The 15,286-nt window shown below is 37.2% G+C and overlaps 2 protein-coding genes across 13 annotated transcripts in view; one reads left to right on the top strand and one right to left on the bottom strand.

Annotated features, from left to right (window-relative positions):
- The window catches only part of ncor1 (nuclear receptor corepressor 1), a 76,807-nt gene extending 64,684 nt beyond the window's left edge, over positions 1-12,123 (bottom strand). For 10 of the 12 annotated variants that reach the window (XM_016668249.1, XM_016668255.1, XM_016668257.1 and 7 more), the window contains exons 1-5: positions 11,979-12,122; positions 5,939-6,131; positions 1,026-1,120; positions 677-887; positions 349-531 (exon numbers count right to left, since the gene is read on the bottom strand). In XM_016668249.1, the coding sequence (XP_016523735.1) occupies positions 349-531; positions 677-887; positions 1,026-1,120; positions 5,939-6,052 (603 nt within the window). In that variant the 5' untranslated portion in view covers positions 6,053-6,131; positions 11,979-12,122. Of the gene's footprint in view, positions 1-348; positions 532-676; positions 888-1,025; positions 1,121-5,938; positions 6,132-11,978 lie in introns of all 12 variants that reach the window. The other 2 variants (XM_016668254.1, XM_016668250.1) reach the window with 1 other exon arrangement.
- A 522-nt stretch (positions 12,124-12,645) lies between these two features.
- The window catches only part of pigl (phosphatidylinositol glycan anchor biosynthesis, class L), a 14,475-nt gene continuing 11,834 nt past the window's right edge, over positions 12,646-15,286 (top strand). The window contains exons 1-2 of the mRNA XM_007545823.2: positions 12,646-12,945; positions 13,465-13,564. Of these exons, the coding sequence (XP_007545885.1) occupies positions 12,687-12,945; positions 13,465-13,564 (359 nt within the window). The 5' untranslated portion in view covers positions 12,646-12,686. The remainder of the gene's footprint in view (positions 12,946-13,464; positions 13,565-15,286) is intronic.

The following is a 15,286-nucleotide window of genomic DNA, read 5'->3' as shown; positions in this document are numbered from 1 at the left end:
TAACTGTATACACATTAACTTAATTAGGTACTGTGTGGCCAGCTATCACAAACAACTTTTAGGACTTTTAATTAAATACAGTAATATAAATGCATTATTTAGAATTAAGACATAATGTAAATTTCACTATTTTGCTACCTAAAACTCTGGCTATTTACAAAGCAGGTCTGTCTTGTTTTGTTTTACTGCCACTGGAAACAAGCTGGTTTGTTGTGTTTTTTTGCCTTTTTTGTTTTCCCTGAACGGGATCATTATGAAACATTTCATTAAGGCCAAGGTTTCTTATACAACAACCTTTGTTTTCCAGCCTTGCCCAGTGACAAAACGCCTGGCTCGCTTTACCCCCACCTGCTTTTTCTTCAGCTTGGAAATCTGCTGTTCCACTTTCGCAATCTCCCTGTCCACGCGGTCCATGCTCTGAATCAGCTCCTCCTTGGACAGTTTGGAGGGAGACGTGTCCTGCTCTTCCCCCATGAGCAGCGCAGGTCCTCCCGGCGACGGGGACTCCACTTTGACGGTGAACGGAGACTCCTGGTGAACGAAATTTGTTTAAGAAACGAGAACTGTCAGGCTTGATTTCCTGCCAGTAACCGAGTAAAGTAATAAAACCTAGATTCGGCCGAGAGGGAAGAGAAGGACAGACTAAAACAATCAGGCTAAAACAATCAGGCCCCACCTTTTTGACCTCTACACTGGCTCTTAAGCTGTCCTGTACAGTGTGGGGCATGGGCAGCACAATACCCCCAGCAGTGGGAGGGGTGCGGTTGATATGGGCCTCGGCAACGGTCTCCATGCGAGGGCGCTTGGCCTCCAGGGCCTCGTGCTCCGCCTGCGCTGTGACAGAGTGAAACTGCCGATCGTAATCATGGTGGCGCCTCTCCGGAGGCCTGAAGTGCAAAAGCAGACATGAAACGTATTTAGAGAACAGTTCACCACAAATTGTTTGTAAAATATGAACAAATCTGAACAGGTCCAGGAGGAATTGAAAGAAAATCTGCTGCTTAGACGACGGGGTGAGAGAGCACCTTTCGACTCCGGGGTGGAACTCGGAGAGCAAGGACAGCCGTCTGCGGCCCTGTGGATCCTGCATGTGAGTGCGGTAGTCTGGGACGGGGAAATCCTTCAGGAGGAAGAGGAAGGAAACAGAAGACTTAGAAAGCAATCTGGGGAATTAAAAAAAAAAAAAAAAAATGGAGGGGTCTCCCCACAAAAAAAACAAAACATGAATTCCTGCAAAATGAACAATAGCAGTTTAAACTCCACAAATTTCCCATCGAACCATTTCTACGTTTGAAAGTTGTTTTAATGAAATGACTGGAGGATTTTCTAGCTTTTCAGAGCATAGAGTAACATAGATCTGCCCTTCCCCTCAGCCTCCAGTAGCTACAAGAGGGCCACTACACATTTCCCTATTTTACAACAACACAACAAACTTGTTTTCTTCCAAAAGCTTTTTGTGTTATAAACACACAACATTGAGTCTCGTGAGAGCTCCGTCTGCTCGTTCAGAAAACAAAGTAAAGGCGGACAGCTGTGAGCTTTCAAAACCAAAGCCGGCAGTGTGGGACAACCGGAGGCATCGACGTCAGCGCTATGGAGAAAACCTGGGCCAGAAGTTTCCTCCCATCATTCTTACCAAAACAATAATGACGGTCCAACGCTAAATGCTGCTGTCAGCTGAGCAGATGCTTCACATTTCTAATTTATGTGTTTTCACAACTGATAGTCCCTTTCGATTGAAGACCAAAATTGCAATATTTCTTATATTTTCAGTTGGTGTGGTTTGTTTTCACACAGCACTGTGTCAAATGAACCAAACCCTTTGAAAAACTCATTCACCTCCTCACCTGTGGTGGCGCTGCACCAAGAACCACTGAAGGAAACGACACGAAAGCCTACTGAGAACAACTTCCTTCTTCACAAACGTAAACATAAATGGAGAGGTTGGAGGATTTCTCTTTTTGTCTCTGGTAAAAGACCTAGAGTCATTTCTCTCTGTACATGTGTTTCGGTTGTGTTTACCCAAAATGCTCTCTGGGCACATATGCATTCTAACCACACAAGCCTTCACTTCTATCAAACTGATCCCTAGGTGGACCAGAGTTCACTTCTTTTAGTCCGCATCAGAGATCTGTTGCACATTCACACCTCCCCAAGTGAACCAAACTTTAAAGCCAAATGAGCTAGAGTTTAATTAAAGTGAACTAAACAGGGCTGGTTTCAAACGCCATCACGCATTTTTACCCTTATCATTAAAAGTTATTTCTACGTCTTGTTTACTCTTTCAAATCTTGTGACTGGCTAAGGAGGAGCAAAAAAAAAAAAATCATCACTGCATCACTCTCTTGACCTGCAAACCGGGCTTTCCCCTCTACAAGTCAGCTGATCGGGGTTGTTTGACTTTAACCACTTTGGTCACTTCACAGAACACGCAGGCAGCAAAAAGGAGTCTTGAAGTGTTTTATTCAAAGAGGCTCCAATTCTTAAAAAATAAAATAAAATAGCATGCTTGTAAAGCAGCCAATTGCTTTACTGCGTCATGTTTTCAGAGTGCAGCTCTGACAACAGGTGCATTAACCTCTTAAAATTTCCTTCTACTTATTGCTGCACACCTGTCTCTATCTGATCTGTCTGAAGCAGCATTGAGCTTCAGACAGATCAGGAGTAACTAGAATTTAATTATATTTTTTGCTTAACTCTTTGTCAACATAACAAAAAAGCAAGTCACATTATTACCACAAGCAAAAATATATATTTTATTTCAGCTGAAGTAGGAAAGGCTGTTATTTCTCTACTTTAAATAAAATCATTTGGATCATATTAAACATATTAGTTTCGTTTTTTTTTTAACACCCTGCTTTTCTTAGGTTTTGACATTACAAGAATCCCATAGAAACATCTGGCTGCTTGCAGTTAAATCATTCAGCACTGCAGAACATTTGTGGTAAAACAGATAAATCCTCAGACTTTATTTTTGCCTACAAGGCCATGTCCTGAGGTAACATTTTTGCTACGAAGAGTTATGCAAGTCAAAAATCTACTTGTGTATTTTGTTTGAAACATGGGACCTTTAACCCCACCCAGTCATTTCCTGTAAGCTGCCTGCTTTTTACTATCCCATAAAAGCAATAATTCCCAATTAACTCCTCGGTCGGTCAGTCACTCTGAATGGAAAAGTAATGCTGACTTCATTTAGAGGTTTGACTTTAAGAATTGTTGTTGTTGTTTTCAAATAAGACTTTAACCGGTAATGTATTAAATAAAAATAAAAAAATTGCAAACATTGCAGAATGATTTCAAAAATGTTATCAGAACAGTGTGACTGCCAAAAAACCCCCCAACAAAATCTGTTTTCAGGAAATATTCGGAAATCCCTATCTTCTCCTGGATTTAAGCAAACAATCAAATGCCTGGAATTTTTCAGCCAATACTTTTCAGTGAAAAAGAGATTCCAAGAAGGATGAAGTCCAAAAAATGCAAAGAAACATGACCCAATATTTTTTTTTTAAAGTTTCTCAGTTTAATTTCATTTAAAAGAATAATACACAAAAAAATATATTAATATGGCTGCGTCAGACAAAGTCTATCACCAGGATGGAATATAAAAATGGAAATTGAGCCAATCAGTGTTTCTGAGCCACACTGTAGACACCAACCTAACATGTAAAAAAAAAAAACTAAGTGAAAGGAAATAAGAAAAAGATAAACAGGAAGTGATAAAAAACCAGCCGCAGGCTAGCATCATTCATTTATATTCTACCTGTTGCTCATCTTTGCCTTTTTATTGTTTAAATTGTCCTTCAGTCTATTTAGTTCTAAAATGATAATAATCATCAAATTCAGTTACTTCCTTTTAGATTTAAAACAACAACTCAAGAGAGAAAGTGACATGTCTTCCTTTCTCTTTCTCTCTGAGAGAACATTTCCTCCGACTGAGGACGGAAGCACCAGAACAAGCCCACGCATGTGCATCCAGATCAGTCCGATATTCTTCCAATGCTGCTGTTTGCTCTCTAGTCAACAAGGAGAAACGTGCCGGCAGACCAGAACTGAACATTTTTGGTCCAAACCATCTCAAAATGAGTTACTAGAAAATAAACAAGTGTGTCAAATTGTTGAAAGCAGAAACAACATAAAACTTTAGCCTTTTTGAGATGCAAGGTGTCCACAAGCTAAGATTTAAACTAGAATGTTTAGTTCTAGTTAACAAATGTCAAAATACGCAACACTGTCCTTTTGTAAAAACACTTAGAAATGCCAAATCTCCATTATCTACCTTTGAAATGTGAGGGGGGGGGTTGCATCACACTCATGTTGCTCGCATCACAACTGAAGGAAAACAATATTTGTTTGTGTTTACAATTAATTCCAGACTTTTCACTTTTAGTACTTGGCATCACCTCTGCTTTACTTTAGCAAAACTAGGAACTAGAGTCGTATAAATTGCTGAAAATACAGTTAGAAACTCAAATAATGTATGATGCCTTTGGTAATGAGATTCCACGTTTCACCCTGTTGCTCTGATTTAGTTTTGTTCACATTATTACCAAATTATCTGGTCCTTTTCATTTGATTGTTAAATTGCACAGCTTCTTTAGCTTCTCACAACTGAAATTGGATCCAATGTTTTTTTTATAGATGAAGTTAAACTAAGGATCTCACTTAATTTCTCCATCTTCAAATTTTCATATTTTCCAGATCCAAATTTGTTCATATTTTTTGCAGCAGATTTTATAATTTAGAGTGAAATATAAGACATAACCTAAAATGTTCCTCAAATTATGAACCACTGTGATTATTTCATCAATCGGATTTTTTTTTAAAGGCGCATTCTGCAGAATTTCTTTTAATCACTTCAGATTTTATGCAATAAAAAAATTTAAAAATGCAAATAAATAGTTAAATAACTTTTTGGAAATAAGAAAATATGTATTTTATTTCCTAAAATCCAGCAACGTAGCATTCCTTTAGCATACACTTGAAATTTTGAAGGAAAAGATGTACCTGTGGCTAAAAAAAACTAAAGAAATACTTAAATAAGCCTTAAACTGAACATCCGTATCATCTAAAGCTATTCAGTTGACCATTTTTTCAATTAACTAATTAATAATTGGATGCAAAAGCTGCTTAAAAGCAGAATTTCACAGAATTTGAACAAAGTGAAGTTAAAAGTGATAGAATTTCTGGTAGAAAATATTTAAGACAAAGAATGTTTTTTTTAAGTTTGTATACTCCAGTTAGTGAATACTGAATTATCAAATTAGTTGACAATTATTTCAATAAATTGATTAATCATGACAAATCCGATTAATTGCTTCAGCTGTACATTAAATATGCATTTCATAATAAATCTGTGATCCCTTCATTTTGATTGTAAAACTTAAACAAAAAGTATTTCTGCTGTGTTTGGAATCTTAACCAAACTTAGTTTAATCACATTTTGAAACCAGGACGGTCAGTGAGAGGCATGGAGCAGCAGAGAGAAGGACTGATGTCCTGCTGTGGTCACAGAACGATTTCAGTTCGCGCATTTGTTTGTAAAGTCCGGTTGCAGTCCCACTGTATGCAAACTGGAGAAATGTTTTTAGAGTTTGGTCCGGAGAATGATACCCAGTGCAGAAACCAAGCAAGGAAACACACATGAATCAAATTACTTTGGTGTGAAAGAGTCGCAGACCCAGATGAAGCTCTGATCTAGAGGCAAAAACAGAAATGTGCCACTGCTTTTTCATGAGGGGTTTTTTTCACTGTGGGTCACAAAAAAAATAATTTAAAAAAATCAATAAGTCAAGTTTATTTTTTCCCCCCCATACTTGTTCAAATTTATAAAAATTATGTATTAAAGTTTTACGGGAGGCGTTAAAACCTTTGAAATAAACTCTAAAAGATGCCAAACTAGTAAAGGAGAGCAAGAGGCTTTACTGCAGTTTGGTTTTACCTGTTGGTGGCGCGATCCGGTGAAGGCGTACTGGACACCAGAGTGTGGCGGGTATCGGCTCTGCTCGCTGTTGAACGACCCCTGGCTGGGGGGGTAGCCCGAGCTGCTGGACATCCTGGTTCGGTGCTGGTGGGCTGCTGCTGCCTCACAAAACGGAAAGTTTGGCTACACCATGTTTGGAGACACGAACCACCTGCACACAGGAACGTGGCAATAAAACGTGGTGCATTTTGGACATTGGGACAGACGTTCAGCAGACACCAGGAAGGTTCGACAGAGTAGAAAACGGGTGATTTGTTTTATTCTTGGCTTTTATAGTCCTGCTGCGATCGCAACTGTTAATGCAAATTCAGTCATTCTTTGCTAATTTTTGCATCTAATCGATCACATTTTCTGTATTTAGCGACTCTAAACAGTAACATTTGCCTTTTGAGAGGTGCTGTAGGATTTGTGTTTGGGACATTCCCTGCTCTTCTCCCATCTCTGCTCCTTAAATACAGTGCTCATTTACAAAATTACAAAATCCTAATAATTACCGAGTCAGTAAGTGATATATTTCATTAAACTGCGATAAGGGGTAGGATTAAATAAGTGTCTCCTTATCTCTACTTCTTTTCAAACAGAAAAGTGGCAGTAAGTTAGTTATTTTTTTTCTTGGTCATATATGCCTATGTTTTCACTTCTCCTATTTTTTTATTGTTTTTAAAAAACTTGTTTGAAATAAATAAATAAATATAATCTTGTATCTTATAAAAACAAAAATGAAGTGGTTAAAACTGGGCCAAAGCTGTCAAAGCGTTACATTAAACCAGGAAACAGTCACAAAATGTTGATCTTTGCACATCTAGTTAAAAGTTCAGGAGTTATGAATGAACCACTAAAAAAAACAACAACAAAAAAACAGAAAAACTACACCTTTAACTAGGGCTGTTGTAAACGAATATTTTAGTAATCGAGTAATCTATCGATTATTCTTACGATTAATCGAGTAATCGGATAAAAAAAATTATAAAATGAAATATTGGTAAATGTGGCATAATACCGTTGTTACTATCAGATATCAATATCAGTCCAATTTTTCATATTTGAGCATCCCTAACAGTTGCTTTTTTGTAGTTTAGAAAACTAACCTGTAACAATAATAGCTCACTTTCTAAGTTAACCAGAAGAAAAGTTATAGAAAAATCTGAAATTATATTGAATTTAATAACAAAGAGGCAGGCTCACAAATATGCTTATAAAAAATGTCTACAATCCAGCTTTTAGTTTATGTATTCATCTTCAGTGAGTTTAATAGATTAATTAAACTCACCTTGCCACCTAACCTGTCACGCTTTGGGTTTGAAAATACGGGAAATGCCGCCTGGAGTGGGAGGAGAGGGCGAATGAACGAACATGGGGTGGAGGAAATAGACCAGCGGACTGACGAACCGTTAGACCGGGGGACGAACACGGGGGAAGCAATACGGGATATTTACGACACCTTCACTGGTCACACTCAGAAACTCATCTACCAGCCATGTACGATGCGCTCCGCCACCCGTTTCTTCAGACCGGGATATGAAATTTATTGTGCGGTTCGTCGGTAAAGCTACATTTACACGGTAAGCATCAGCTACTCAGCCGCCTGCCCTGTTCAGGCTATCCGCTCACCTCAGCGCTCTTCCCGCCGTTCGCTTTCAACCAGCAGCCCCGGAGGAGAAATGCTGCCGTACTCCAGGCATTCCCCCAGTCATTTTAAGGATGCTTATTGGTTCCCCAAAAAACGATAAAAAGTCGGGCATTATCATCAATCAATAAAATCCCCACGGGCCAATCTTGAAGATTGGACTTTATGCCGCTGAGACTTAGCTTTTGTCAACAACTCAGAGGCGGAAGTGAGAGCTCCGCGCAACGCAAATGAAGTCCCGGCCGGAACACGGTGCGCTAACTAATAAAACATAAATTAACGAAGCTTCGAGGCAGGTAAATTTTCCTCGAGGAATTTTAGTAATCGAGGTACTCGAATCATTCGAGGAATCGTTTCAGCCCTACCTTTAACACAGTTTTCCACTTGCAAAATCTAACAAGGTACACATTTTTGATAGTACTGTTGACAAACAGGTCATAAAATCCTTAAAGCGCTGACCTGTTAATCTAGCCTCTTCTTGGCATTTACAGTAAGGTTAAAGATAAATGTAAAATATTACAAACAAACCAAAAAAATGCCTTTAGAGGTAAAAATAAAAATAAAATAAAATCAACTTAGTTATTTAGTAGTTTGTTCTCTTGTAATATTCATCATCAAATCGCAGCATTGGAGCAACTTTAGAGAAAAGAGGCGAGTTTCCAAAGAAAATTGGTATCTGGATGATCAGTCTGTCGCTGCGCTTGCTTTATCGGCAGCGACGACGCTGTGGAGTCAGGGACAGTGAAGGCGCAGCAACCGTCTGAGCCACAGAGGGACAAAGAAACACTTCAGCTAACTGCCTTTACCCTGATCATCCCACATTCTTAATGAACAGCTTTAAAAACGTCAGTGCAGATATGTTTTTAATCAGCTGAAGCGTTTTAAGAGATCGCTCGGCTCGTAAAGTTGATGATGTAATCTGTATTGAAAACCTAAAAAGGAGCCCAAATGTGACAGTGATAAAAAAAATAATAATAATAAAAATGTCCCCAAGTTTCGTGCCACTGACATGAATGAGTTGAGCTTTTCAAGACAAGAAATAAAATGCAGCTGCAAGTAACAATTAATTTTGTCATTCATGACTTGGATAAAAAACACTTGGTACATTCTGAAGATTTGTCATTAAGGAATTGTATATGGTATTAGAAATACATAGGATGCAAATTAACAATTTAATTCCTTTTATAAATATGAAAATAAACATTTTATTACCCAAAATGGAAGAACAGCATTGCTTTTAGTGTATCTGTGATCATTTGTAGCACAAGATAGTACTACTTCTAAACTCAGCTCTGTCTGCTTGACTTATCGAGACAGTGTGGGGTAAATTTGTACTTTATTTTTTGGATTACAAATTAATAGCAAAATGTGCCTAGCAGAATTTTTGTTTGTTTTGATTTGTTTTACACAAACTGAACCTGGTGAAGTTAAAACTTTGCCACTTGAGTAGTTTTGATAGAACATATTTACTAGCAGAAGGTTTTTTTGTTTTTTTTATTATCTTAAATACAAAATGTACGTATTTTTTGACATTTTTGGCTTATTTACTGCTCTTAGTATGTTGTTTTATTCTCTAAATGGCCTTTTTTGAGTCTGTCTACTCCATTAAAGGATTAATTGATTACTAAATTAGTTGACGATTAAATCTGTTAATCACGATTAATCGTTTCAGCCCTAAAATAAAATGCAGTCTGTTATCAATTTGCAATTACATAAAAAATGAAGAACACGTAAACACTCTAATATTCTGAGATGATTTGGTCAAACTATTAACATGAACTATAAAGGCTGAGCCTTTAGCAAAAGAGGCGATGTTTGCGAAGGATACAACATCCCCCAGACTGATTTAAATAGGTCGTTTTTGACAAATGCCCTTTCTGGACCCAAAGAAACATGGATGAATGTTCTACAAGTTACCATGGATCAGTTACTGATGTCAAAGTACACCAAGTGCTTCAAACTTTTTTAAAACCGCTAGCATATCTTCTCTCTCTCTCTTCCCATTTCCCATCTGTTTACTTCAAATATAAGCCATTAAAAGCCCAAACACCTGTCATGATTTTTGTCACACTAGAAATAATACACCTTTTCCCAAGATGGATAAAGCAAAGAGTAACTCCCCCGCATATTGCTGCTCACTGCCAATCAGCTGTTATTAAAAGTAAGGTCCTGACATACAAAACAACAAGAACATACACTGTGTGATGCAAATTACAAGCTGTATTATCCTTGAAATGCTGCGATTTTACTAGATTTTTATGTTTGAATTTGACCCGTCAGACAGAAAATGAAACTCTGGAGTTTTAACCACGGCGCTCACAAGGTTTTGTTTGGCTGAGCCTGCCACTAAGCTTCTGATGAAAGCGGTTCTTATGAGGCTGGGATGACACTGGGTTTGTTAAAAGAATGTTTTCATGGTTGGTCATTATGTTTTTCATTTTATGAAGCATCCTTCTTTGTACAGTATTCTCTAGAGTGGACCTCAGAACTGAACCAGCCTTCTTTATCAGCTAGTTGAGTTTATTTTAAGTCACTGGCTCTGCTGCTGCCCCAACAGATGATGGCAGAAGAGATTAGCATAGATAACTACTAACATGTTGTATCACTATGTTAGCAGGGAGAGGAGTATTCGCTGCTGTTTTTGTAAATACATGCAATTTGGTCATGTATTTAATTATAAGCCTGACGGGCCACCAGGCTTTACTTGTGCACCACCAGGCTTAGGACTGTTTATTTATTTTAGTTTTTTTAATGATTGCCTTTTTAGATGGTGTTTAGGTGTTAATTTTCCAGTCTTCTAAAAACACACAACTACCAAGTGATATTTTCAAATTTCCTGTTAACTTTAAACATTTTTTAACTCAAAAACATGGCGGCCGACTGGATGACTACCCTAGCACCCCGTAGAACTGGGCTTAGCAAGTTTTCTGGGGGAAACCCTGTTACTGTTTTAAATCTTTGTGCAAAAACTGACTATGTGTTTTTATTTTGTTGTGTTTTGTTTTGTGTTTTTTTTACACTGGGAAAGCTTATGATGAGAATTTAATCTCAGATGATGCCTCATATATAGTCTATTTAAAATAACTGTCACTATGCGAGTCAGATTCAGGGACTAATTTTTATGTTACAGCATTCTACAGAAAAGCAACTACAAACAATTTGAGCAGAAGAAAATCAGAAAAGTAGTAGGCATGAACTATCGGTGTTATGGTATAAGAAAGGTATGAAAGCAGTTGTATGGAGAATAAAGTAGCACCGCATTGTTTCTCATCCGCCTGTTGCAGCACACTGCAGGTCAACTGGCTATTATTACACTTTTCAATCTCTAACAAAGACAATTAGTTAACATTGTGATACCTCAATGATTTTAATTAAGGTTTTCATGCAATTTCAATTTTTACACTGGTTAATCTCTACTTTAATAGCCAGATATCTACATTCAACTGAAATACAGACTGAAGACTGAACATCAATTTAAAAAAAAAATAAAAAAAAGATTTATGCACTTTAGAAATGTTTGCAAGCCCAACACTTAATCCCTGTTTATCTCTATTAAAAGCACATTTCTTAGTAAGAAATCCTTCAGCTTAGCAGGACATAGAAATATATATTTTCCCCTACTTTTTTTTAAAGTCACATGGCAATCACGTTTTCTAAAACATGCTATTGCTTTCTAACTTTTTTGTTTTGTTTTGTTTTGTTTTATGGACTTTTTTTTAGCTGAATTTCTACAGATACTTAATTTTTCCCTGCCTTCGCTTTTGAAATAAAACATGGGAGGAGATAAAAAATAAGTTGCAGGTATTCACCCTCCAATGCATCAGTTTAATAGCAGCTCCAGAAGGGGTTTGAGGCATATTGGGGTTGTAAACATAAATCTATCTCAGTGAAGCTTTAAGGTCGAATTAAAAGGGTGCAATATCACAATGGCTCCGTCAGACTGTTTCCATGCAAAGTGAGCAGGACTTGTGTAAAAAAAACAACAACAACAACAAAGAATAGGGTTAATGCTGCTACTGTCTTGTGTTTCTGTTGTCACTTAAAACGACATTATAACACATTTAACTGCAACTGGATTAATACCACATCATGATAGCGAGGGGGGATGGGACTGCTTTCACACAACAGGGAGCGTCTACAAAAAACGAATATAACAATAAATGTCAACTCATATTAGGGCGCTTTAAACGTACTTTAACACCATATTAGGACGTTTAGGATGTTGTTGTGGCTAGCTGGCTAACCCAGCCTGTATTTCACCTTAAACCACGTCGCCATCTTGCAAGGCAGATTTTCAGCGTACAGCGAGTCGCTTAAATAGTGTGTTAAGTACCGTCGCTGACTGGCTGCATGTAGGCCATATGTACTCACCCCATGTTTGAAGTTTGTAGAAACGGGAAAGAAAGGTAGCCCGTGCAGAAATCTGTTTGAATTGTTGATTGTAAATCCGCGGGTTGTGGGCTGTGAACGACTGAGCAGACTAAAAGGCTGCGCCGCATTTGTCGGTCGATGTCCTAACAGTGACGAACAATCGTTTTCGTTAAATTTTAATTTAGAATACTTAATAAATACCTAAATATATACGAAACGGTTGTTTGTATTAAGAGTAACATAAAATATTGCGCCTCTTTTCAGTTTTTGCTAATATTTTAAAACTACGACCCAATTGTTTTTACATATCTGTAAGGACAGTACAGTGTTACTCCTAAATCCTCCCCTCAAACAAGGTAATGCCTAAGAGCATTTAAAATGGTACTTTAAAAATTTCTCCCCTTCAGATATCAACAGTTAGACTCTTATTTTATGGACGTACATCTGATGTTCTTAAATATCATAATTATATTACAATTTTATTCTTAAAGTTGTTCAGGCTTTTGTTAAGTAAAATACGAAAGTCATTCTAATTGTGTATTTAAAAAATAGCGACAATTGTGGTACATGGTTACTTTTGCTGACAGACGAGTTTTTTAAAGAACAGTAAAATGTATGCACTTTTTATATTATTTTTTTTACACTCGGAACCACTGACGGTTTGGAATTGTGTCCTTACACGGACTGTTTACGGGGACGGTCAAAATAATGTATGTTTACCTAGTCCTCTTCGCTGTTTTATCCTATTTAGTGTGTATAAAATACATTTACAATCGACAATGGCACGCTTTGAGGAGCTCGCTGAAACGTACCTTCAACGTTTCGTCAGAAAGAAAAACAGTTGGCGCTGACGTCAGAGCTCTGGTTGTTACTGCGCATCCGGACGATGAATGCATGTTCTTCGCCCCAACAATCATACGGCTAGTTGAATTAAACGCCAGCGTACACCTGCTGTGCTTGTCTGAAGGTATGAGAAGAGAAAACACTGATTCGCATTGATAATAACGGCAAGGCAGTTTAAAGTTAAGGGGAAACTGACTACGTATTTCATCTAGAATGTTTGGTTTCAGTTTTATCCACCCGTTCGGGTTTAGACTTTGAAGTAAATCTCCTTGGCCAAAAGACACAAAGGTTAAAGATAAACAAAGCATCACCTTTAAGATTGAAGCTATAGAAAAGGTAATCTTCAGGTTGAAAACATATTAACCTCATCTTCAAGGTGAGGTAATAAATAAGTAGGATGTAAAAGCCATAGAAAACTGGTATCCGCTTATGTTCAGTAACTTAATTTGTGAGGCAAGGGGGTGGTTTGTTGAATGATGGAAAGCTAATTGGCACTATATTTTAATCAGACCTAATTAAATTGACAATACTATCATTGAGTAGTATTATATAGATGTTTCGTAAACTTTATACGGGTGAGTTATACTTTTTTTATTTTTGATAAACCTGTGGACTCAACTTTTTCTGCAATTTTTGTGTACAGGGAACTACTATCATCAGGGATCTCTGCGCAGAGAAGAACTTCTCAGAAGCTGTGCTGTGTTGGGAATACCAGCCTCCAGAGTCACCGTCATAAACCATGAGTAAGCACAGGTTTGCAACAACATGCAACTCATAGATAACTGCTTTCACACTGGTAAATCAACGTTGTCTGTTTTGCACTATGAACCTGATTAACTTACTTGAACACTGTTATTTGATGGGGAAAAGCTTATTAAGAATTTTTTTAAAACAAAATTACTAATGGCAAACTTATGTTCTTTGTTTTTAGTTTGATCAGTGTCAAGAACTGTATTTAGTTATTCCTGACTTCCTATTAGCTTGGAGGCTATTTGTATTAATTGACACATGATATTAATACTAATATTAATTTCATCATTTTCCAGGGATGGAAAAAAATGAAATTGATCTTAAAAAGAAAGTTTAAAAAAATCTGAATTTCTAAACATAATTTTTTAATCATTTACATGTATATTCCAGTGACACAATAACACTTTTTATTTATTTTGATTTTGATTAAAATAAAAACATGTGTCTATCTTCATCAAGATAGACTGCTAAGGGGCCAAATTTGCTTTATCTAGACTTCTAAAATCACCCAGAGCGTCGCATGTCGCCCTGGGCTATTCTTCAGACACCCCTCTGGTACAGATTATTGTACAAGCAATTTCAAGTAAATGTTTTAATAATAATAATAATAATAATAATAATAATAATAATAATAATACATTTTATTTGACAACGCCTTTCAAAACACCCAAGGACACTTTACAACATTCAAAACACAAGTTAAACAGTAAAGAAATGGCTACCAAAAATGTACTAAAAATTCCGGAATGTTATTAAAACTAATAAAAAAATATAGAAATAGGGAAATCTGCTTAAGTAAGGTAAATGTGCTGATTTAATGTTCTTTAAATATTCTAACCCACTATTATGGTCTCCGTAAGGTGGCGGGGCTTTCTGGGGGATTTCTTACCGGGAGGAAGATTGCTCTGCAGAATTAGAATGCTTTGGGATCCCTGTAAACAAGCTGACTAGAGGCATGCCTGGGTTTCAGTGCTAGATTTCCTAGATACCCAACCTGGTTGAAGATATGTATAAATGGATGGATGTTCTTTATTTAGCTCATTGCTTAGCTTCTTAGCACGTCTGCCTCTTTCAAAGCATCAGATTCTTTCTTCTAAGCCAGCGTTTGTCAAAACACAAAGCGCTGACCACAAATCCACAAATCACATCCTGGCATTCTGCCCGCAAGTGACCTCATTCTTTCTGAGCTGATGTATTATGTAAGGAGGTTGATAAGTCTGCCCTATGGGACACCAGATTCACCCAAAAAAAAAAAAAACTCCCCAAAGAAATCCCAACACCCATTAATCTATACACTCTTCTACTTCCTGTATGTAACAAAATATATTTTTATTTGTACATTTTTGTAAAATATTGTAAAGCAAGTTTAAAAAGTGAGCTTAAAGCATAATTTTTTTTTTCATCTCAAGTTTGAAACAATAATTCTCTTGTGAAAGAGAATTTTCTCTCTCTCTCTCTCTCTCTCTCTCTCTCTCTCTCTCTCTCTCTGTTTAATGTGGATAAAATCTTCAGCCTGACTTTTAAATGTTTGGAGTTTCTCAGAAGCTCTGAGCTGCCTCCATGTGAGTCCCAGCATGTTGCCTCACCAGGAGAGCTGGATGAACTCTGACACTCACCTGGAACTGGCAGTAATGAGTTGGCAGCATTCCCAGACTGTCTGTCCCAAAGAAGAACTGTGTGTTGGTGTGTGTGTGTGTGTGTGTGTGTGTGTGTGT

The sequence above is a fragment of the Poecilia formosa genome, unplaced genomic scaffold (genome assembly GCF_000485575.1).
Source record: "Poecilia formosa unplaced genomic scaffold, Poecilia_formosa-5.1.2 Scaffold14, whole genome shotgun sequence".
Taxonomy (NCBI): domain Eukaryota; kingdom Metazoa; phylum Chordata; class Actinopteri; order Cyprinodontiformes; family Poeciliidae; genus Poecilia; species Poecilia formosa.
Note: the sequence above shows the minus strand (reverse complement) of the source record. Positions and strands in the feature narration are given on the sequence as shown.